This window comes from Chiloscyllium punctatum, chromosome 25 (assembly GCF_047496795.1).
Source record: "Chiloscyllium punctatum isolate Juve2018m chromosome 25, sChiPun1.3, whole genome shotgun sequence".
NCBI lineage: Eukaryota > Metazoa > Chordata > Chondrichthyes > Orectolobiformes > Hemiscylliidae > Chiloscyllium > Chiloscyllium punctatum.
The window spans coordinates 21443953-21469922 of NC_092763.1; the positions used below are offsets into that span (position 1 = coordinate 21443953).

Consider the following 25970-nt stretch of genomic DNA (forward strand, 5'->3'; position numbering starts at 1 on the left):
TATGGCAAATAAACTGACAATGGTAGGAATTGTTTCAGTGATGGTTGCACTCATCGTATTACCAATTCGTCAAACAATAATTGGTTGAACGAAGTTATCAGTCATGAGGATGTAATCCGCCCCATGCATTTTAGCATGTTAGTTGCTATTTTTCTCCAACGTTTAAAAAGAACGTTGTGTAACTGTAGAGGTTACTGGGGTTGGTAAGTTTTGCATTCAGCATGTGTCTCCATGAGCTGCTAGATTTCCTTGTTCATCTCAGGCTTTTATCCCTTTCATTAAGGAGTATGGACGAAGCTGAGGTGGTGGAAGTCTGGTCCCAGATCAGTCACAAATTCATTTAATGGTACGACAGGCTCAAGGGGTTAAATATCCTTCCTCTGTTCCTGTATTCATATCTATAGTCAGGAATTCAATGAGGGGGTTAAATAACCTCCCTTTGTTTTTGTGCATGGTAAAGCAGTCAATGAATCATTTCTTATGAACGTCTTTAAATCAATTTACAATCTGAGGAATTTCATCAATGCTCACAGTGTAAACAAAATCTTGAAAATCCCTTGTGAGATGGTGGTAATGCTCCTTCAACTGAGCCAGCAGGTCTGAGTTCATTTCCAATCTGCTCCAAACATATGTAATAATATCTTTCAAAAGGATAATTGAAAAATACCGAGTCAAAACCTGTTAACATTATGAAGGTTCTCCGTGCAAAGACATTTGACCTTATGAAAACTGTTTTCTATTGTTGTTTTGTTCAGTAAAGTGGTTTTACGCCGTACGAGTTCAGTGGATGAGACTGGGGAGATAGTCTGGTATTTAGCCCTCTGTCTGCTTCTGGCCTGGCTAATAGTTGGGGCAGCGTTATCAAAAGGAATCAAATCTTCAGGAAAGGTAAATGATTAGTGATGAGTAGAATTAAAACAACTGTCAAAATACAGATTTCTGTAACAATGCAACTAGAGCTTGCAAATTATTTGTGAAGTAGCTAGTTTATCTCCCAGTGATGTTAACAGTGTCTCTTTGGAGAGTGGGAGATTCATAAAAGTTATTTGGCTCTTCAGGCCTGAGGGCGACCTGAAAATCTTTCTTCTGAGGGAAAGAACAGCAGTAATTCCCCCTGCAATGTGTCCCTCATTTTAAGGGTTTCAGTCACTGCTACAGGTACTCTGGGGGAATTTTATTTGCGTCCTGTATGTATTGAACCCTGACCTTTAGCCCAAAAGACAAATTCTTTGTACTGACCACCCACTTCAAACATGAAATCAAACATGCTGTGATGTAAACTTACTGGACAGCCATATTGAACAGCACACCTCTGAAGGTATGTGTTCAGCTTCTTGCGTTTGCTTACAAGCTATTTTATCCCCTTGCACTACTGTTGGTGGTTGGATTGGTGGGAACACTCTCTGACATAGCAAGTGTATAGGCTAGAATGGATTACAATCTCTCCAAAATCTCTCTCCTGTGACAGCCAACTCCTTATCTTTGAATTAAAATCTAACTTTTCAACATATAACTTTACATGAGTGTACATATCGTAACTTAGAAAAATAATGTGTGATTTAAATTCTGCATTGATTAAAATCCTAGTGCCTTAACGTTCAGTAAAGTTGAATGCTTTAAATGGGGAATATGGGAATACCTAACAACTTATTCTCCGTGCTCAGGTGGTTTATTTCACTGCGACATTACCTTATGTGATTCTCACCGTACTCCTGATCCGAGGGCTCACCCTGGAGGGAGCCTCTAAAGGAATTGAATTCTACATTGGAATCCAATCAGACTTCTCCAAACTGGCAGAGGGTCACGTACGTACACCAGAATAATCCATAGAATTTCAGTTGCCTCATCAGTATCAAAGTGACATAATTGACAATTATAGCATTACACACATTGAGAGATGTACTACTGCTCAGTCAAACTCTTGCTGTGGATCTTGTACTTAATCTAAGGTTTTATTTTAAAATTCAAATTCCACCAAGTCTGGATTTGAGATGACTGAAATTATATCCAAAAGAGTTAAAATCTGCTGTGGAACTTGGCTCTTAGGCGCAGTCCTTGGAGTGCATCACTCTCTCACAGACAGAGAAGCAGCTTAGCAATTTCCATCTTTGAAAGATTTCAAACTTGACACCTTCTTTTGGTGAGAAATCTCCACAGTGGTCTCATTTTATTGACTGACTGGCAAATCTGTGCATGAGCTATTAGTGCCACAGTGCTGGGTTCAAATTTTGATTGATTGGTTATTGATATGATCATACTAAAGATCCAACACATTAATGGTTTATTTCACATGAGTGGTTCACAAGAATGATCCTGGAATGAAGGGCTTTACATATGAGGAGTGGTAGAGGACTCTGGTTCAGTATCGATGATGTTGAGAAAGATGAGGAGTACTTCATTGAAACTTATGGAATACTGAAAGATCTGGATAGAGTGGATGTAGAGATGTTTCCTCATAGTGAAAGGACAACCCTTGAAAATTGAGATGAGGAGGAGTTTATTCAGCCAGGCGTTGGTTCATCTGTTGGAAGTTATTACTACACCTGTGGAGGCCAAGTAATTGAATGTCTTTCAGGCAGATTGAGTTAGATTCTTGATTAGTGAGGGGATCAAGCGTTACAGAGTAGACACAGGAGAAGTCTGTTCATAAGCTTATCAACCACATTCAAGTAGTTGAGCAGATTAAGTGGGCCAAACGGCCTAATTCTGCTCCTATATCTCATGGTCCTATGGACACCTGACGTGATCTGGTCAAAGCTGGAAGACAGCAGGATCATGTCGGGTTTCAAACATTCTGGCAATCTTTGAGGATTGAACTAAATGACTACAGTCAAATCTATGCTGTCCCTTGGCAGTTAAAATATCATCTCTAATTTGAGCAATATCCAGGTGCTTCACTTTGGGATTTTGCTAAATTTGACACAACTTTTGACATCTTAACCTCAACAAATTGTGGAAGAATGGTAGAGAAAGGAAGGCACAATGTAGGATGGAACAGAGTGAAAGGGAATTAGGTCTGAAGGAAGGTCACTCGACCCGAAACGTTAACTCTGCTGTCTTTCCCTTGATGCCAAACCTGCTGAGTTTCTGCAGCAATTTCTGTTTTTGTTTCAAATTTCCTGCGTCTGCAGTTCTTTGTTATCATAAAATGGAATATAACTAGACTTTTAAAAATTGGACAGGATGGGATGGAATATCATGAAACAGCAGCTGTATTCCTTTTTTGTGACTGATTATTTTTTAACATCTTACAATCAATTCATCAATAAAATTTGCAGTGAAATGTCAGACTAATGTAAACATGTTTGAGTCATGTCTTTAACCACAATATTATTTAACTGGAAAAGCAGAATTGTGACAAGAATTTAACCAATGTTCAGACCTAAATTTTAATTTAGACAGACTTTCTTCTCTTTAGTTAAAAGCCTCTATTTTAGTAATTAAAATCACTCCTTGGATGCTGTTTTGAATAAAAGAATACAGGTCACCAGGTCACTGGATGTCCGTGCAACCAGGAAAGAATCAAGCCATTCAATTGAAAACATGATTTAAAGGGGAAAAGCATCAAAGCCCCTGGAAAGAATCTGGTAGTGAGTAAAAGACTGGGATACAATATACTGTTTAACAGAGATAGCAATTATCAGTGGAAAGTTAATTCATTTAGCCCCGCCATTAAGTTGAGAGCCAAACACACTGCAGGTTTCTTGTGGTAAATGCAATTGTATGTATGCAAAAAACTTCAGTGTGATTTCCTTATGGTGATGACGTTTTCCTGCTATTTTATAGGTCTGGAAAGATGCAGCGATACAAATTTTCTTTTCTTTGTCAGTGGGTTCTGGTACTTTAATAGCACTGTCATCCTACAACAAATTCCACAACAACTGTTACCAAGATGCCATTGCTGTCTGTGTTGTTAATTGTGGTACAAGTGTATTTGCCGGATTTGTCATCTTCTCTATTCTTGGACATATGGCTCATATCCAAGGGAAACATGTTTCTGAGGTTGCCCAATCAGGTAAGTGCAGTGTCCGCTTTGCTTTCTTCTGTTAAAATATTTCCAAACTTGTGATAAACCTGATGGAGGAGAAAGTGAGGACTGCAGATGCTGGAGATCAGAGCATAAAATGTGTTGCTGGAAAAGCGCAGCAGGTCAGGCAGCATCCAAGGAGCAGGAGAATCGACGTTTCGGGCATGATTCCTGAAGAAGGGTTCATGCCCGAAATGTCGATTCTCCTGCTCCTTGGATGCTGCCTGACCTACTGCGCTTTTCCAGAAACACATTTTCAGCCATAAACCTGATGGGCAAAGGTAGCCTGGTTGAGGAATTCATGGAATAATTTCAGGATAGTTTCTTAGAACAGCAAGTTCGGAAGCCAACAAAAGAGCAAGGTGTACCAGACCTGCTATTATGCAACAAGAAAGGATTAATGCCCAATGTTATGGTGAAGCTGCTCCAAACAAGCATTTTACATGCAGCTTGGAGTAGGAGAAGTGAGTGCAAGCTATTTTAGTAAACTTAAATGAGGGCAATTAGGAGGTCAGGAAAACAGGGCTGTCTAAATTGAATTGGCAAATTGGTCTGAAGGGTAGTTTAATGGAAATGCAGAGGAAGCTACTTAGTCTGGTTTTCACAATATATAGAAGATATATATATTCTAAAGATAAATCAAAATTCCAAGGGACAGACCCAACATTCATGGTTAAATAGAAAGGATAAAAACAATATGTTACTGTGGAGTGACAGATGGTACCAACTCGGTAGAATGTAACAAACAATACAGAATGACAAACAAATAATTCAGAAGGAAGAATTAGAGTTGGAAAGAAAGATAGCCAGAAATATAAGGAGAGTTACCAAGCATTTTGGTAAATATTCAAAGAAGAAATGTTAACAACGAGCATTAGTCATATAGAACCTGGAAAATAAAGAGATGGCAGATGAACTGAACAGATATATTGCATCAATCTTCATCATAAAGGGTACAAGTAACACTCTAGAAGTAGCAATGAATCCAGGGAATGGAAAGGAGGGAGGAACTCCGGAAAACCCCAACTACCAGAGATGAGGAGAAACTACTTCACACAGAGAGTGGTGGCTGTGTGGAATGCTCTGCCCCAGAGGGCAGTGGAGGCCCAGTCTCTGGATTCTTTTAAGAAAGAATTGGATAGAGCTCTTAAAGATAGTGGAGTCAAGGGGTATGGAGATAAGGCTGGAACAGGATACTAATTAGGAATGATCAGCCATGATCATATTGTATGGCGGTGCAGGCTCGAAGGGCAGAATGGCCTACTCCTGCATCTATTGTCTATTGTCTATTGTCTAAGTGATAATGTGCAAATTGGTGGAGTGTGGTCTGACAAATGTCTGAGTCCTGTTTGACTATCCTCGCGTTAAAAGAAATGGCTGGTGACATAGTTGATGCATTTGCTTTAATTTTCCAAAACTCCCCCGATTCATGAAAGATACCATGAGCTTGGAGGGTGGTCAATGGACCTTGGAGGATGGACAAAGAAAGGAAGAATATACAGGTCAATTAACTTGACATGTATCATAGAGAAAATGTTAAAGTTGTGATTGAATAGATTATATTGGAGCATTTGAGATAAATTTCAGATTTTGAGGAAGACTTAACATGGTTTGGTGAAAAAGAAATTGTTTGACAAATTTATTGGAGCTCTTTAAGGAAGGGTTAAGTGTTGCTGATAAAGAGTAACCCCAGGATGTTCTAATCTCTAGAAGGCATTTGTTAATGTCCCATTAAAGGTATGGTGCTAATTAAAAGCTTGTTACGCTGAAGATATTGGCATGGATAGAAAATTGTTTGGCTGACAGGCAGCAGAGAGCTCGTTTTAAGGTTGGCAAGTGGTCTTCCATGAGAATCAGTGCTGGGACCACAACTGTTTACAATTTATACAATTGACTGGGATGAAGAGATGCAGAGCATGGTTGCTAAAGTTGTTGACAACACCAAGATAATGTTGTGGAGCAGACTAAACCTCCTCAAAATCTGAAGAAGATAGCCTTTCCGCTAACGTTTTCTTACGTCAAAGGCAAGGACCAGACCTTGCATCCTGGATGCAATTTGATTGATTAAACTACCAGTCTTGAAGGAAAACACACTTTATTCATACACTACAGTTAAAATACAACAAACAAAAGATGAAATCAGAATAACTTAACTCTTTTGGGAAAGATAACAGAATAATAGTTTATTTAACTACTAAACTGCAACTGTTCTGATATAACAACATCCATTAACACACCCTTGGCAACAGCGAATTCAGTAAGATAGGTTGTCTCACATGTAATTCTAGCAGCAGGAAGAGAACCTCCAGCTTTTAGCTGGAACAGAAAGAAGAAAACCAGCTTCCAAATCCACCGTCAAGACCAAAAGCAACTGCTACTGAAAAAACTAAAACAAAATTCCTGGTTCTGTGGAAGCTTGACCCTACCCATTCAAGCTGCCTCAACTTTGAAAAAAAAATCCACGGCCTCACAAGCTGTTAACTTTATTGGCTTTGAGCAGACTGCTTGACTGCTCAACCTTTCTTCATGGAAAAAAAAAGTCAAAATACATTTCTTAAAGCCATAAGATCGTCACAACCTCACCCCTTATAAGAATGAACCATCAGTTATGAACCTTTTAGCCTTCTGCAATTAGTACACCACAAAGTGTATATGTTGCATTGACTCTAAGAATGCAATTATGCACCAGTATAGTGCATCTCGTTCTGTTTCCCTGCCACTGAATCCTCCATCTTTCTTCATCAAAGTCTTGACAATACATTGGCAATTACATTCTCTCGTCCTGCCATGTGTACAATTTTCAACTTGAATGGCTGCAATTAGCTCTAAATTGTCTGGTATTTTTGTCCTTAATTTTTTTTCCAAAAAATGTAATGGTATATACAGTTGTCTCAGATTACTGGCGATATAAATGTTGAAATGTTGCAATGCCAACACCAGACTCGAGGTCGTCTTCTCAATTGTGGAACGTTTCTGATAATTATTCAATTTTCTGGAAGAAAAAATCCCAATAAGTGTTTCCATCTTCTTCTCGTTGTCTTGCAAGAGTACAGAACTGACACTCTCATCACTCTCATTGAAAGCCACATTGAATGGCTTTGCATAATTAGATGTGGCTAACACTGGGGCAGTGATTAACACAGCTTTCAGGCTGTCAAATGCCTTCTGACATTCCTCTGTCTACTGAAATTTTCTGCATTTCTTGTTTCCTGCATTTTAAGTTGCTTGTTCCACCTTCTCAATACAATCTTTCAAATGTGGAATAGGATATGAATCAGATTTTGTAACTGCATTGACTTTGTGGTAGTCTACACATAGTCGAAGGTACCATCTGGTTTTGGCACCATTATTATTGGTGACCTCCATTCTCAGCAACTCACTTCGATTATATTACCTTTGAGCATGCATTCGGTCTCTTTTTGTACCCGTTCTAGCTTTGGAGGATTAAGTGTATAAGGACATTGCTTAACTGAAATAGCATTTCCTATATCTATGTCATACATAATCAGATTAGTACTTCCCAGCTTATTCCAACATGTGATTGTAATAACTCTTTCGATTTTCCTCTGGCAGATAATTCGATAATTCATATCAATTTTTGAGAACTTCCTCATTGTCTAAAAATAATTTGAAGAATGTCCAATTCAGAATCCTCTGAACTTGATTCTTCACTCTGCTGTAACCAATAACACATTCTCCTTTTGCTTTCCTTCCCTATCAAAATACCTTTTCATCATATTCACATGACACACTCTGAGGCTGCTTTCTATCTGACGTTCTTATTAAATAATTCACCCTACTCAATTTCCTTTTGATTTGATAAGACCCTTTAAGTCTTGTTTTTAAAGGTTCACCTGTTACACACACTTTATATTTGGCCAAATTGTGACTTGTTGATTTTTGCTGTGATACTTTTTAAATGCACTCTACCCAACTCACCCACTATATTTAATTTGGCACACAGTCCAAATATGTGGTTTCTCAACTCTGACTCATCAGCTTCTCTTTAATCAGTTTCAGTGATCATCTCACCTCATGCCCCAAACAACTCAAATGGACAGAATTTGGTTGATTCATTTAGTGCATTCCTATTTTCAAAAAAGTACAAATGGAATTCCTTTATCCCAATCCTTTGGATAGTCTTGCCTCTCAGTCTTCAACAGGGTCTTCAAAGTTTGCTGCTGTTCTAATGCTCCCTGTGATTCTGGATGGTGCGCAGTGGATTTGAATTGTTTTGTTCCAAAGCTAACCATAATTTCCCTGACTAATTTGGTATAAAGTTTGACCCTTGATTTGATTGCATTTCTGTGGGTAGTACATATCTCATTTTAAAAAAAATTGAGGAACTGTTCGACAATCGTTTTAGCCGCGATACTGCGTAATGGAATGGCTTTTGGAAATCTAACAGTCACATCCATTATGGTCAACCAATACTGATTCCCATATTTTGTTTAGGTCTGGGCTGTAAGCAATCAATTAAGACTCTTGTAAAAGGTTTTTCCATAAGACATAGGAGCAGAAATTAGGCCAATCAGCCCATCGAGTCTGCTCAGCCATAGGTTTCTCTACCTCATTCTTCTGCTTTCTGCCTGTTACCCTTGATACCTAAGAAACTATCTATCTCAGTCTTAAATATACTCAATGACCTGGCTTCCACAGCCTTTTGTACCAATCAATTCTGTAGATTCACCACTCTCTGGCCGAAGAGTTGTCTCCTTATGCCCATTCTAAAAGGTTTGCCCTCAGGTCCTAGTCTCTCCCATCAATGGAAACAGCTTCCCAACATCTACTCAATCCAGGCCTTTCAATATTCTGTAAGTTTCAATTAGATACCCCCCTTATCCTTCTAAACTCCATTGCAGATAGACTCAGAACTCAAATATTTCTCGTATGGTAAGCTTTTCATTCCTAGGACCTTTATCGTGAACTTCCTCTAAACATGCTCCAGGACCAGTACATCTTTCTTGAGATATGGGGCCCAAACCTGCACACAATACTCCAAATGTGGTCCCACCAAAGCCTTATAGAGCCTCCGAAGTGTGTCCCTGCTTTTATATTCAAGTCCCTCAAAATAAATGCCATCATTGCATTTGCCTTCCTAACTCGTGACTCAACGTGCAAGTTTATCTTGAGAGAATCCTGAACTAGAATTTCCAAGTCTCTTGGCACTTCAGACTTCTGAATTTTCTCCCCATTTAGAAAATAGTCCATGCCCCTGTTCTTCCCACAAAGTGCGTGACCTCCCACTTTTCCACGTCATGCTTCATCTCCCACTTCTTTGCCCACTGTCCTAACCTGTCCAAATCCTTCTGCAGCCGCCCCACTCCTCAATGCTACCCATCCTTCTACCTATCTTTGTATCATCTGCAAACTTAGCCAGACTGCCCTAAGATCCTTCATCAAGATTGTTGATGTATAAAGTGAAATGTCATGGTCCCAACAATGAGCCTTGCGGAACACCACTTTGTTACTGGCTGCCATCCTGTGAAGGACCTACTCTGCTTTCGACCAGACAGCTATGCTTTTATCTATGATAGCACCTTGTCTCTAATACCATGGGCCCTTACCTTACTCTGTAGCCTCGTGTGTAGCATTTTGTCAAAGGCCTTCTTGAAGTGCAGGTAGGTAGCTCTACTTGGTACAACATTCTTGTTACGTCCCCAAAGAATTTGTCAGGCATGACTTCCCCTTGATGAAGCTGTGCTGAGTTTTCCTATTTAACCATATACTTTCAAGTATTCAGAAATCTTGTCCTTCACAATGGATTGCACGATCTTACCCACAACCACGGTTCGGTGAATCGGTCTGTAATTTTCTGCCTTTTGTCTTACTCCCTTTTTAAACAGGGGTCTCACGTTAGTGATTATCCAGTCCTCTGGGGCCCTCCCTGATTCTAGTGATTTCTGAAAGAACCCAACTAACGCCTCTGCTACCCCTTCAGCTATCTCCTTTAGAACTGTGGGGTGTTGTCCATCTGGTCCTGGTGATTTATCCACCTTCAGACCATTCAGTTTTTCGAGCACCTTCTCCTTGGTGACAGCCACCATTCCCAGCTGTGCTCCCTCACTCTCTTGAAGTTTTGGGAAATTATTTGTCTTCCACTGTGAAGACTGACGTGAAGTAGCTATTCAATTCTTCAGTCATTTCCTTGTTCCCCACTGCTATCTCTCCAGTGTCATTTTCCAGCTCTTTTGCCCTTTAGATATCTCAAGAAACTCTCACAGTCTTCCTTTATTTTCCTGGCTAGCTTACCCTCATATTTAATCTTCTCCCACCTTATTTCTTTTTTTTGTTGTTGTTGCCCTCTGTTGGTCTTTGTAAGCTCCCCAATCCCCTGGTTTCCCACTGTCCTTTGCCATACTATATGCTTTCTCTGACTTCCCTCGTCAGCCATGGTTGCCTCATGCTCCCTGTACTATGCTTCTTTATCCAAGGGATGAATCTCTCTTGTGTTTCCTGAATTACTCCCAGAAACTCCTGCCATCACTGTTCCACTGTCTTTCCAGCTGGGCTCCTCTCCCAGTCAATTCTCCCCAGCTCCTCCCTCAAACTTCTATAGCTGCCTTTTTTGGGCTATAATACAGTTACTTCTGGTTCTATCTTGTCCCTCGCAATTTGCAGATTAGATTCAATCATATTATGATCACTGCCTCCTAAGGTTTCTTCACCTTAAGCTTTATTATGGGGGTGGGTTGGTGGGCTCTGTGATTAACATCGCTGCCTCACAGTGCCAGAGATCCAGGCTCGATTCCAGCCTTGGGCGAATGTCTTTGTAGAGTTTGCATATTTTCCCTGTGTCTGCATGGTTTTCTCCAGATGCTCCGGTTTCCTCCCACAGTCCAAAGATGTGCAGGTTAGGTGAGTTGGCCGTGCTAAATTGCACATCGTGTTCAGGGATCTGTAAGTTAGGTGAATTAATCAGGGGAAATATAGAGGAATAGGTCTGAGAGGAATAAGTTTGGATGGGTTACTCTTCAGAAGGTTGACGTGATTTTGTTGAGCCAAATAGCCTGTTTCCAAACTGTAGGGATTCTATGAAAAGTCTCCCTCATTGCACAACACTAAGTCCAGTATTGCCTGTTCCTTAATGGGCTCCACCACAGGCTGCTCCAAAAGCCATCTCGTAGACATTCCACAAATTCCTTTTCTGTCAATCCACAACCAACCTGGTTTTCCCAGTCCAGCTGCGTATTGAAAACCCCTATGATCACTGTAACTTTGTCTCTCCTAGACATCTTTTCTATTTCCTAGTGTACCTTGCACACCGGCTCTTTACTACTGTTTGGAGACCTGTACATAACTCCAACAATTTTTTTTTACCTTTGTGATTCCTCAATTCTACCCATACAGATTCTACATTATCTGACCTGAGTTGGTTTCTTTATGGTTGATTAATTTTATTTCTTGCTAATAAGGCAAGCCAACTCCCTTTGTCCACCTGCCTATCTTTTTGATAGGATGTATATCCTTGAATATCCCAATCCTGATCACCTTGCAGCCATGTCTCCGTGACATCCATCCTGTCATACCTGCTGTTTTCGATATGCGCCTAAAGCTCATTTACCTTGTTCCTTATACTGCGTGCATTGAGATATAACACCTTCAATCCTGTATTAACCATCCCTCTTCTCACAGTCATTCATTTGTCAAGTGTGTGGTGTTTCTCTAGAGAAGGAATGGGTAATAAGGGTGCTGGTTTAATCTCTGCCTGAGGTTTTCCAATTACCTGATATGTATGAAATGTCTCGCAAAAGTCAACCACATCCAAAGACAGTCCAGGCCAATAAAAATGTTTTTTGGCTTGAGTTTTTCTTACCCACAAATGACCATCTCCTGGTAATTCATGTGCCCATAAATGACCACCTCCTGCAACATTTCCTTTCTGTAACCTGCCAGTAATAGAACTTGATGAGTTTCTGTCCATTTGTCATCTGCCTGAATTTGTTATAGTCTCCATTTCCTCATCAAGACTTCATGTTTATGAAAGTAATATTCTGGGATATATTCCAATGATTCTTCTGTGTATACTTTTTGATACAACTGCTTAGGTTTTCATCTTTCTGTTGTAATCCAGCTAATTGCAGTGATCTTAAAATATCCACTTTGTCCTCTGCCTGTTCTTGTTTTTTTTCTCTCAACCATTTGATCAAATATAGTTTCTGATGATTGAACTTCCACTTCCTTATCTTTACTCTTAGATTTCTCCTCGTGTTTCCATCTGTGACTTTGTGACCTTGTTATCACAGTCAGGAGAAATCGGGCGATATACTTCCTTTAATACCTCAGTTGCCTGATTTTCCACTGGCTTTTCAACTGCAGTAGGCATCACTCCCTCCTGGATCCAGCGAAATCATGACCAAGTGTGTCTCGAACTGAGAATTACTGTATCCTCCTACTAGGAGAAAGTGAGGACTGCAGATGCTGGAGATCAAAGCTGAAAATGTGTTGCTGGAAAAGCGCAGCAGGTCAGGCAACATCCAAGGAGCAGGAGAATCGATGTTTCGGGCATGAGCCCTTCTTCAGGAATGAAGGGCTCATTCCTGAAGAATGGCTCATGCCCGAAATGTCGATTCTCCTGCTCCTTGGATGCTGCCTGACCTGCTGCGCTTTTCCAGCAACACATTTTCAGCTCTATCCTCCTATTACTTTTTAACTGGACTCTCCAACCTCACTATATAATGGAACATTCTCCTTCCACCATGAATTCCACATATTACTATGTTTTCTGGCAATACTCCTTCTGAAATACATATCCCCTCATCTCTTGCCATCAAAGATTGATTTGCTCCCTTATCTCTTAAAATCTCAATTTCTTTTCCTACTCCTGCTGGTATACATGAGTTAAACCTTACCCATGCAAGTAAGTTCTTAAAAGAGATCTGGTTGAGAAGGAAATGACAATCTCTGATCAGGTTGTAAATTCTTTTGCAGTGTTTTAGCTTTGACTGTGCTTTACCACTTCAACAAAACTCACTCGTTTTTCCTGATTTCCCACATCCGTCTTCTCAGTGCTTTTTCTGAACAAGCATCACTATGATTTCATGTGGCCTACTTCATTATAATGAAAACTTCTGAACTTTTATTATTCTCTTTTCCCACCCTCATGGGTTTTCGTTTTACCCTGTGGTAAACAATCTGCACTATCTTTATGGTCTTCTTTTCCTTTACCACATGAGGATTTCTCTTTTCCCCAATTTTTTTCCCTCCCAGATTGAATTTGATGTTGGAAGCCAAACTTTGATTTATGAACCACCTCATAATCATCTGCCATTTCTGCTACGAAGCTGCCAGTCTTAACTCTCTGCTTTTCGACATGAGTTCTCACTATGTCAGGAAGTAAAGTTTTGATCTCCTCCAAAATAATCATCTCTCAAAGAGCATTATATACTTGATCTATTTTCGATGCTCTTACCCACCGATCAAAGTTTGCTTTGTCTGATCCTTTCAAAATCTATGAACGTTTGACCAGGTTCCCTCCTTAGATTCCTAAAATGCTGCCTGTAGACTTCTGGTCCTAGCTCATATTCACTTAAAATGGTTTTTTTCACCACCTTATACTCTCCTCTGATAGTGATGCAAATACCTCACTGGTTCTACCTTCTGACTTTGTTTGGATCAACAATACCCACATGGTCACTGGCCATTTCAAATGTTTAACCATTTTTTCAAATGAAATGAAAAAGGCTTCCACATCCTTCTTGACAAATTTCGGCAATGTTCGGACATATTTAAACAGGCCTCCACTGGGCCTTTAGATAAGATGGGATTGTTCTCCATCACTCATCACTACTCCTGTCTTTCATCTCTACCTCTGCCATTTCAGTTCCAACCTCCTGAAGTTCAAAAGTTTACCCTTTCCTCACAGACACAGACAATCCCATTTACAGCTTTTTGTGGCTATTTCAAAAGCTTTGCCTTGCTGCTTTTCTGTAAAACTCCCAAAGTAACCTCTTCCGCCACCCAGAAACTCTTGATGACTGAAAGAGCCATCATTACACTAGGCACACCCTATTTAAACTAACTGAATTTAAAAAACTGTCTTTGAGTCCAATAGTTGTCAACACCATTAGAGATTTTGATCCAGACAAGAGATCCAATTTGTTATGGACCAGACCAAACCCTGTAAAAATATTACAAAGATAGCCTACGCTCTGTTTTTTTTTTCTTATTTTAAAGGCAAATACCAGGCATTGAGTTTCAAATACAATTTGAATGGTCAAACTATGAGCCTTGAAGCAAAACACTTAATTTTAGCTATAGTTAAAAGATAACAAATGAAAGAATAAATTGGGATAACTCTGTTGGAAAACTTAACAGAATAAGAGATTATTTTATTACTAAAGAGAAACTGTTCCCATGTAGTAAGATCCCATAAAGAGACCATTGGCAATGGTAAATTCAGTGAATAAATGGACTTTAATGCAATTCTAGCAGCAGGAAGAGAACACTCCCACCCCACCAGATTTTATCTTTAACAGCGAGAGACAAAACAGCTTCCATATCCAGGTTCAAGAGCCCAGCAACTGCCACTGAGAAACTAAAACTAAAAATCCTGGTTCTGTGGGAGCTTGACCCTACCCATTCAGGCTGTTTCTGTTGTTCCAACATGGAAAAAAACCCACAACCTCACAAGCTGTTCATTTTATTAGCTTTGAGCAAACTGTTTGGTATCGCTGTCTCAATCTTTCTTCATTTTAAAAACAGGACAAAATACACCTCTTCAATCCATTGTATTGTTATAATAGGTAGGAAAATGAATTGAGAAGGGGGCATAAGGAGGCTACAAAAAGATAAAGATGGGATCAGTAAGTTGACAAAGATGTGATAAATGTAGGAACATAGAAGATTGTCCATTTTGGCAGGAAGAATGCAAAAGAAAAATCTCATCCAATTGGTGAAGGAGTTCTGAGCTCGAAAATGCAGAGGTCCTACTGCATGAATCACAAAAATAGCTAATATGCAGACTTAGCATGTAGTTGGCAAAGCTAATAAAATATTATAGTTTATTGTGGGGGGTATTGAATACAAAAGGAGGGAGATTATAGATCAGTTTGCAGAGCATTAGTGAGACTGCCTGTGTACAGGCAACTTATTTAAGGAGGAGGTAAATGCATTAGAAACAGTGTGGAGTAATCTTATCAGTCTAATACGGGGAATGTGTATGAAACCAATCGTACAGGCTAGGCTTGTATATGCTGGACTGACCATTTAACACCTCGATGGGTCTTCATGGAAGACATTAGAACTCTGTCTCAGAAATAAGGTGTGCCCATTTAAAATATGTGGGGGTTTTTTTTTGTCGCTCTCACAGAGGATTTGAGAGTCTTTGGAACTCTCTATGAATACGTGGTGGAGACAATGTCTTTGCATACTTTCTAAGGTCAAGTTCAATAGATTTTTGTTAAGCAGCGGGTGAAAGGGTTATCTAGTTTGTGCAGGAATGTGGATTGAGGTAACAGGCAGGTCAGGCATGATCTTAATGGCAGCAATGGTTCACGAGGCAGAATGAATGACTCCTGCACCTTTTTCACATGTTCATATTTCACCAAACCACAACGTCTCTATTCTGTTGGCACAGCCTGGATCCGATTAGTTATAACTGCAGAATGAACTGAACTGACTTTCACAAATTAGAGGAGATTGGTCCTGAAGAGGTTTGAAGTGCCATTAAATATTGTGGCATCTTATGAGCAAATTTCGCTAATTTAGTTAAGTAAAAGTCCAACTGAGGAGATATCCTTTAGGACTCAAAATGTTTTGAGTTGTGGGCTGGGGTGGTTTGTAGGTGGGCATTGTGCAGTCTTGGGTTAACTGAGGTTTTTTGATCAGGGTTGCAATGAGGATTTGTTAGTAAAGCAACAACAGCCATTGAATCTTCAGGCATAAATGATTTGAAACAACATTGTTTTTACCTCTGTCATTTATCAATGACTGCAGATGCTGGAAACCACATTCTGGATTAGTGGTGCTGGAAGAGCACAGCAGTTCAGGCAGTACCCAAGTAGCTTCGAAATCATCGTTTCGGGCAAAAGCCCTTCATTCAAATTACATCAATACAAGCAATTTGTGCAATTTAATTCTTAAGCTCAGTGTGATAGCTCTGGCTTTCTCGGCTTCCATTATGGTGATATGAGTTACAAGTTTCACAGGAGCATGATAAAGTTTGTAGGGAAATTGTTCCACTTTTATACTATACAGTACGTTGCCCAGCATATAATCATGGTACCTCACCAACTTCATTACAGACAGGAAAATAAAAGATTGCTCACATCTCCAACCTATTAGTCTTTACATGTTTCCATAATGCTAGCTTCCATGATGGCCTTGCATGTCAGGTTGTGGCAGTCTTGGAACCAGCCTGTGTCCTAGCTGCAGAAATTCGTAACACAAGTCATCTTCACAGATGCTTCACCTATGACCTTCCCTCCATCAAAGGGCAGAAGTAGAGATGTCCACTGTTGATCACAGAATTTCAGCACTATTTGTGACTCCTCCATCCCAATTCATATGCAGTGTGACCTTGATTCTATTCAGGCTTAGCCTGATATGTTTAACTAACATTAACACCAAACAGGTGCCAGGCAATGACCATCTCAAAACCAGAGGGACCTGAATGGTAAATATGCATAATTTTGAAGCTGGAAGAGCAGGCTGTGATAGTGGTTGCAAAAAGTAAATAGGATCTGTGCTTTCTAAATGGAAAACTGCTATGGTCACAACCGGTCATTTGGAAAGACTTTATGAAGCATTATTAGAAGATGTGAAGGCATTCGAGAGCATACCGATAAAATTCACAGGAATTGATTCCAGGGAGAAGGAACTTGAGTAACATGGATCAATTGTAGAAACCCAGCCTGCTCTCTTTGGGGAAGAGAAGATGAACTGAATACTTGATCAGTATATTCCAAATCATGAGGGGTCTGGACAGAATGGATAGTGAGAAATTGTTCTTATTGGTGTCAGGATGAAGAACCAGAGGTCACCAATTCACTGCAATTGGCAAAAGAAGCACTGGTGGCTTGAGGAAAAGGTATCTACGCAGTGAGTGTTTAGAATCTGGAAGGTATTGCTTGAGAGAACAGTGGAGAAAGATTCAACCACGGCTTTTAAAAGAGAATTGGCTCATTACCTGAAGGCAATAATTTCCATGCGATGGGTAAATGGCAAGGAAGTGTGACCAAGATGGATTGCTCTTCCAGATATGGCAGACTGTGTGTCTTCCTTGTGTGTTGTAACCATTCAAAACATTGGTGACATGTTTATTCATTAAGTGGAGACTAACGCGCAGAAATTCTTAAATATCATTCCCACTTTCCTCTGTTCTTGAAGACTGTGGCATTGATTTACATGGCTGTTGTGTGAAGTTACCATGAGCTTTCAAAGTTTGACAACAACACACCACGAAGTGACAGCTTTAGTCACAATCAAGTGATTTTAGAATGTGCCTCAACTGAGTAATGGTCATTTACTGAATGGAGGTGATTTTAAAAACTGCCACATCGAGGGTTAAGGATGAAAATGTATCACGAATGAGTTTATTAGAGAGTTACTGGGTGTGTATATAATCCCTGAAACTATAAAAAGTCAAAGCATGGGCTGTAATAATGGAATGAGCTATTGTAATCTCTGGGGTACTTGTAAGATAGTCATGAAATTTGTAAGGAAAATAAGTTTTTAGATTAGATTAGATTACTTACAGTGTGGAAACAGGCCCTTCGGCCCAACAAGTCCACACCGCCCCGCCGAAGCGTAACCCACCCATACCCCTACATCTACATCTACCCCTTACCTAACACTACGGGCAATTTAGCATGGCCAATTCACCTGACCTGCACATCTTTGGACTGTGGGAGGAAACCGGAGCACCCGGAGGAAACCCACGAGGCACGGGGAGAACGTGCAAACTCCACACAGTCAGTCGCCTGAGGCGGGAATTGAACCCGGGTCTCCGGCGCTGCGAGGCAGCAGTGCTAACCACTGTGCCACCGTGCCGCCCACAGTTGTGTTGGACCAACCTGTCTTTAACTTGGAGAACTGGCTTCGCTTTCAGGAAGAGCTTCAAGAGTTTTCTTGTGAGGCATTTTGTTCAGCAGTCTGAATAACTCCAAATTAGTTGGTCAGCTGCAAGATTTCCAACAAGATGAGACTGAAAGAGTAAAATATATGGATTTTATCATTGAGTCTTAATCAGGGTTAAGTGTAACTGGTTGACAAGGGTGGGGATTTGAGGAATTGATGAGTCAACATTTTTTAAAGATGTTATTTGGAGGTAAACTCACTTGGGACATTTGTGTCAGATCTTCCTGCATAACATTCATATTTTTGGAGCCATAATGTGGGAATTAATCCAAGTACTGATTCTCCCACTGCTTTCTCAGTGTATTTCAGTCACCAATCAAGACATTCTGTGTACTCTCTAAACTCCTGTACTTTCTATGGAATGTTAAACTATTACTGGGAACTAATGCAGAGGTGATGGTCTTTTCAAACATCACTTTGTGCAGTAATAATAAACCTGACCATTGAGGAGCGGGTCTGTCTCTAAGCAGAATTAAACACTTCCAAGCAGGGTAACTGTTGATGGATAGGGTAGATAATGTTGACTGTCCAATGTGATCGAGGGTAACACTGCACCACATAAATGAGCTGACTGCTACACAATGAACAGAAATGGGTGATCTGAGTATGCCTTCAGCTGCCTTTAAAATTGAGTCCAAGATTTTAGTCTTGCTCACAAAAAAATGTTCAGTTCAGAATTAGTCTCAATTTTTTTTTATCACAATAAAGTCATAGAGCTGTGCAGCATGGAAATGGACACTTTGGTCCAACTCATCCATGCCGACCAGATATCCGAAATTAATGTATTTGCCCAATTGCCAGCGTTTCGCCAACATCCGTCTAAACCCTTCCTATTCATATACACATCCCATTCCTTTTAAATGTTGTAATTGTGCCAGCCTCCATTACTTCCTGTAGCAGCTCAGTCCTTACACACATCATTCTCTGTGTAATAACCCCATGGGTCCCTTGTAAATCTTTCCCCTCTCACCTTAAACCTCTGCCTTCTAGTTCTGGACTCCCTCACCTTGGGGAAAAGACGATGGCTGGTCAAACTATCCATGCTCCTCATGATTTTATAAACCTCTATAAGATCACCCCTCAACCTCTGACGCACCAGGGAAAATACCCCCAGCCTATTCAGCCTCTTTCCCGGCACCCTTCCCCCCCCCCCCCCCCCCCCCCACCCACCCTTGCTCAAACCCTCCAACCCTCACAAAATCCTTGTAACTCTTTTCTGAAAGTTTCAAGTTTCACAACATCCTTCCTATAGCAGGGAGACCAGAACTGAATGCAGTAATCCAAAAATGGCCTGAGCAATGACCTCCCAACTCCGATATTCAATAAAGGCAAGCATATCAAATGCCTTTTTCACTATCCTATCTACCTATAACTCCATTTTCAAGGAACTATGAACTTGCACTCCAAGGTCTTTTTGTTCAGCAATACTCCCCAGGACCTTCCCATTAAGTGTATAAATCCTGCCCTAATTTGCCTTTCCTAAATGCAGCACTTCGTATTTATTTAAATTAAACTGTATCTGCCACTCCATGGCCTGAAACATGCACCCTTTGAAGCTAACATTTTGGAGATATCTCTACAGCTCAAATCTGGCACTGAATTGATGCTATTACTCAAGGGTGTCCCAAGGTGAATTAATAAAGGGAAACTGTCACAATGGTCACTCTTTTGAGAATGGTTTCCTGGTACATTGTTGATTGAAGTAGAGGGACCTTTATTCTTTCCTTGCAGCACAATTACTTTTACCATATCACATGTATCCACCATTTAGGTTTTGGTTTGGCTTTCATTGCGTATCCGGAGATTGCTGCACAGTTGCCGTGGGCACCTTTATGGTCCATTTTATTTTTCATCATGCTGGTCACATTGGCAATCGACACTCTGTTTGCAACTTTAGGTAAGAATGACATTTTTTAATCATTCTCTTTCTGGCTTTGAATCACAAAAGAATTTGATAAACTCCTCTTGATGAATATTCAATGTCCTTGTAGACATAGACGTAGACTTAGAATCCCTACAGTGTGGGAACAGGCCCTTCGGCCCAGCAAGTCCACACTGACCCTCCGAAGAGTAACCCACCCAGACCCATTCCCCTCTTAATCTACATTTACAAGATATAGATGTGTTTCAATTCTCTGCTCAACATTGTAATGGAGAATGGAGCTGCTTTAAATGAGCTAACAGCTACGTTAAAATTCGGAGAACATCACCCCAACATTTAGAAAAGCTCACAGAATAATACCTGGTTTTTGTTTGTAAATCTGAAAATTTGTTGCAAAAATTTTTTGAATATGTTTACCAAAACAATAAAGTTCATACAAATTGTAGGCGGTCACTAAAATCACCAAGGTTAGCTGTTCCACAGTTCCTTTATAAACAGCTATTAGTTATCCAAATTGAATTTTCTTAATGCTTTCCATATATCTTTCTTATTTTTCCTTTACCTATCTTTACTCAATTTCCTTTTGGACCATATAATGGCATAGATTGTTTTTTAACAAGATACATAGCGCTCTTCAGGAAATCTCCCATCATGGCACACTCACCTCAGTGTGAAGTAGCCAGAATTACATTGTTTTCATCCTGGGATGGATTGGTGTGAGGTGAATTCAGGTCTGTTGTGTCCAGGTACAGATTGGAGGTGGCCATGTGGTCTGCCCTGTGTTGTGATAGACCCTTTAAAAGATTTAGCCTTGGGTCTTCAGGATGCATCTCGTTGTTTGATTGTACTTTCAGCCCTTTGGGCTCACTCCTTGCCTTTCCAACTGCACCATGACAATTCAATGCCAACTCATGCCTGAACCCAGGGCCCCAGTAGTCTATTTGAAATTAATCCCACCATGTCCCTTCATACTATCCATGCCAAATCAAACCATCCACTCAATTCTAGTGGCCCTGCAAACACTATATATCAACACATCTGCCATACCCATACGCTATGGACCCTCATATACTCTTCTTATTCCTTTCCATGCCCACACATTCAGCTCACATTCTGAACAGAAACAATGAATTCCACAGAAACAATCGCATGTGTGGAGCTGCTCACAAACATGCATTCATACTTTTCATAAAATATCATGCTACAATATGAAAAACCAGACTACTAACATATCGAAAACTATTGAAATTTGTCACATCTTTACCTTGTACAAATAGCATTGAACCAATGGCAACAGAGATCCCAGGTAAAAAGGTTTGTTCTAACATCCTGTAACTGATATACATTTCCCCAAATGGGTCAACAAATTAATTAGTCCTTGTGTGAGAGTCTAGACTCTCAGTGTACCATGCATAGTGCACTCCCAACAGTGTCTCAAGGAACATTTGTTTGGGAGTGGCACATCCCTCAAGGACTTGTGAATTTTCTGTCTCTTCTTGCTCATCTAGATGGTATCAGATTTTTATACTGACCCCTCACTGCCTGTGGGATGATTATCTTCTGCAAAGCATGACCCAGAAACCTCTCATCCTGCCTGACCATCCACAGTGACTCCAGTTTTCACACAGAGCCAGAAATCCGAAGCTTGAAATGGAGCAGCAGGAGACACTCTATACACACGTAACCACCCAAGACAAAATTTTGTGTCCTGAAGATCCTACAAGGGGCAGGAATAGCATGTAACAGATCTCAGATGTCCATCCATGATGTGAAACCTCCTCACTACTCCCTCTCAGGATTCCTCCCACACAGTCACACTCAGTCTCATTCCCACATTGCTCTCTCCCAATTCTCTCTTTAATCCTCTCCCAACTCTCCTCCTCTTCCACTACTCTTGTACAGGAGTATAGGAATAATATCTTCTAGGAGAAAGTGAGGACTGCAGATGCTGGAGATCAGAGCTGAAAATGTGTTGCTGCAAAAGCGCAGCAGGTCAGGCAGCATCCAAGGAGCAGGAGAATCGACGTTTCGGGCACATGCTGCCTGACCTGCTGCGCTTTTCCAGCAACACATTTTCAGTATAGGAATAATATCCTTGTCTAATACAGTCTATCAATCTCAGTTTTAAAATTTTCTGATAAAAATTTATTTTTTTCCTGATCTAAATCTGGTGAAGTTCGCTGGACTTCCTTCCAGTTTAATATAATCCTTCCAGAGGAGCAGAATACAGAATTGTACCCAAAACTCCAGTTGTGGTCAAACTGTAACATAACATTTACTGCTTTCTATTTGAACCCATTGAGATAAAAGATAAGATTCGATTAAACTTTTAGATTTTTTTTGTACCTGTCTGTTATGTTTTTATGATTTTTTTTGTCTGCACTCTTGAATCTTGCTTCTCGTCTATATTTCTTACTTATATCATCATTTCAAGATTACTGGGATAAATACATCTTGAGACCAAAGGCGATGATTGTAACTTGTCTCATTGAGCTCAATCCCATTCACTTAATCTAATAAATACTCCTTGCAATTTTCAGCACCACTTACTGTGCTACCTAACTTGATGTTATCAGCAAGCTTTAATATATGGCTTTGCATTTATTCATTTCAGTCACTGGTGAAAAATTCATAACCCAGTGCAGATATTTGTTGAAAACATATAGTCACATCAAACCAACTGCAGTAATTGATTCTTGCTCATCAATTTTTGATGTATATCAGAGATATCCCTACTGGACCATATATTTTCATTCCTTTCAGTGGAATCTTGAGCATACCCAATTATGTCTATGGAAATCCAACTATACTCTTTTATCTATCATGTTAATTCTTGCAAAATGTTCAAATCAGTTTTGTTAGACATGATTTACCCATTATAAATTTATGTCCTCTTCCCCCAGTCAAGTCATATTTGTCCAGGTTTCAATCGTTTCTCATGGAACTCAGATCCTACGTTGTCAAATCTCTGTTCTTGGTGAAAACATGTTTAACACAAATGAGGCTTGTGATAATATTCAGGTTTGACTGCTGTAAAGGATTGACAGCCTGAGAATCTCTCCAATAATTGACAGTAGACTGATGATAAAATGGAATGTGACTCCATCTGCCCCTGTGATCTTCAGAGCTTTGGTACCTCCAGGTTGGGTTTCTGTGGGACTGTGTAAGTTATTAATTAATTACTGATCGCATATAACAATTTTCATTTTCCCAGAAAAAGTCATAACCATTCTGCTGGACAGGTTTCCCAAATACCTACGATCGAAGCGCTTTTGTCTGACAATTGGCATTTGCATGATGTTTTATTTGTTTGGCCTTGTGACTGTAACACAGGTAAGTTGCTCTTATAATTTGTTCTGAGTTTTCATGTATTGCTAGATATAACTAGGAAGTCAAAAACTTCAAATTTATTTAGAAATAAAGAAAGACTGTAATTTTGATAGCAGTTATTTTACCATTTGTGTGATAATGTGCAATGATACTGTGGGACTGAGTGACTCTGCCACATTTCCTGTTACTAAATACTGAGCCTGAGATCCTAGTCAAGCTCAGATTGTACCTGAATAGAAGCACACAACTTTTATATCACAAGAATCATCTGTTTTGTGTATGAGACCTGCTGTGTTTTCTGAAGAGCTCATGTCTTATTGTAATTTCAGGCTGGAATTTACTGGATGCATTTAATTGATCATTTCTGTATTGGATGGGTCCCCATTGTAATAACACTGCTGGAACTCATAGGTGTAAGCTGGCTGTATGGTAAGTTGGGAAAGAACTGAAACAATACAAAATAATTCAGATAAAATTGCCGACACACAGGTCTTCATTGTTCTTCAGAAGACACAAGACAAATGAATTGAATGATATGATTTGGACAGTTCTTCTTCATATGGGAAAACATTGGGATTAAAAGTGCACTCACTTCAATTATCAAAGATCTGTCCTTTAGTAGTCCCAGAGCTTCCTGCACTGACCACACTTCATCTCAGTGTTTTGCTATGTTACAGCTGGTTGTTGTTGGGGTGAGTTTTTTTGTCTGTGCCTGATAGGGAAACTGTTCAAACATGTTCATCCCAAGTTTAACTGCTGCTTACTATAGAACTCATTCAGTTCCTCCCAATCATCAAGACAGATGAGAAAACAAAACGGCTTTTGTATTTGTGATGTTTCCTGTGATCTACTTAAATCCATTTTCCTTCCTTCATCTCTGCGCAGGACTCCCTTTAGGGCTCACCCATTCTGATAACTGTGTCAGTCCATCTCAGTACAGATCAGAACCATGAGCCTTTCTTCGACAGACCTCTTCAGGGTGTATACAAACAGTGTATTTTCACAGTAATTGGGTTCATGACAGGGAACACGTTACTCCCCTGGTTTGACATCCTGGGCAATCTCTTCTCTGGTTTAACCTGTTCATCAGTGCCACCCTGTACAAGATGAACTTCAACAGTAAACAAGCCACCCTGAAGACCGGACAGAGCGAGTGATGATGTCTCTCTGCTTCCTTGTTCACAGGGACAAACCGATTCATCAAGGACATTGAGATGATGATTGGGGAAAGGACTTGGCTTTTCTGGCTGTGGTGGAGAGTTTGTTGGTTTTTTATCACTCCGTGTTTGATGGCAGTAAGGAGATGTTACATTATTACTAAATAAATTATGACTGATTAAAATATCAAATAAATGTCAATTAGAAACTTTAGCATTGGCAGAGGTTTGGAACTGTGGTTGGTTGAAATTCGTAGACAACAAGGCTTCCTCCATTTCCATACCTCAGTAACATATCTTTACTGTGGCTGTCCACTTCAGTAGTATGGACACTCCTCTGTGTGAGGCATTATGAGGAATAGTCAGTTTTCTCCAGAGTCAGTCACAACTTAGAGGAAAGCAGAGAATCAAGGAGTGGAATGTGTTACTGAATACAATAGAGGGAAGTTACGATAGAGGTAGTCAAGGAGCTTCCACAGATAGGAATGCTATCCAACAAGTATTTGCTGCCTGTGATGATGGGATAAAGATTGTTTGCTGAATAGCCAAGTTGTTAACCAGGGCATTGTGTAGTAAGAGGCAGTCCAAATGGCAAGGGGGAGTTCATAAGCAAAATGCTGCATTTCTAAGGGGTGTGATATCTTTTGGAGATCAATTGCATTTTCTACACTTTTAGACAGCTGAGGATGTGTGTACACATGGGGCACAACTACATGTTAATCATTTATAAAGCAAGGAAGAAATTCAGGATCAAACTCTTTAATCAAGGAACAAATAGAATGTGCAATGTGCTAACATGAGGAGCAGTTCAGGCAAATAGCAAACATTTAAAGGGAAGCCAGATTGTTACATGAGCGAGAAAGGATGAAAGCTTATACAGATAGTTAGATGGAAAGCAGTGGGAGATCGCTTGGAACTTAAACACTTTGCTGGGCATCGATCTGTTAGGCTGAATGGCCCATTTTTGAGTTGTATGTTCTTATGTAATTTAATAATGTTTTATTTTCAGTCTTGCTCAACAATCAAGGTGAGAGAATCAATCTCATTGAGCTTATGATTTTGTTCTGTGCAATCATTTTAAACAGGTTCTCTTGTTCTGGTCCTTGACAACGTTTGCCTCACCAACATATGGACCTGTTGAATACCCTGTTTGGGCAATAGCACTGGGCTGGTGTATGACCATCGTCTGTATTATGTGGATCCCCATTGTGGCCGTAGTGAGAGTTGTCCAAGCTGAGGGCTCCACATTGTGGCAGGTAAAGAAACATGTTGATAAATTTCAGTGAGGATACAGAGATATTTCCTCATGTGGGACAATCTACTGAGGGGTCATAGTTTCAGGATAAGGAGTAGACGATTTACAACAGAGATGAGGAGAAATTACTTTTGTTAATGAGTCATAAATCTATGGAATTCAGTGTGTGGTGGATGCTGAGATATTGAGTATTAAAGTTGATGGGGAGCGCAGGAAAGTGGAGTTGAGACAGAGATGAGA

The 25970-nt window shown here is 40.0% G+C and overlaps 1 protein-coding gene across 1 annotated transcript in view; it reads left to right on the forward strand.

Annotated features, from left to right (window-relative positions):
- The window catches only part of LOC140495742 (sodium- and chloride-dependent neutral and basic amino acid transporter B(0+)-like), a 68227-nt gene that overhangs the window by 37845 nt on the left and 4412 nt on the right, over positions 1-25970 (forward strand). Inside the window, exons 6-13 of the mRNA XM_072594793.1 lie at positions 756-888; positions 1665-1805; positions 3787-4015; positions 19878-20003; positions 23203-23321; positions 23648-23747; positions 24504-24613; positions 25561-25731. Coding sequence (XP_072450894.1) covers positions 756-888; positions 1665-1805; positions 3787-4015; positions 19878-20003; positions 23203-23321; positions 23648-23747; positions 24504-24613; positions 25561-25731 — 1129 coding nt within the window. The remainder of the gene's footprint in view (positions 1-755; positions 889-1664; positions 1806-3786; positions 4016-19877; positions 20004-23202; positions 23322-23647; positions 23748-24503; positions 24614-25560; positions 25732-25970) is intronic.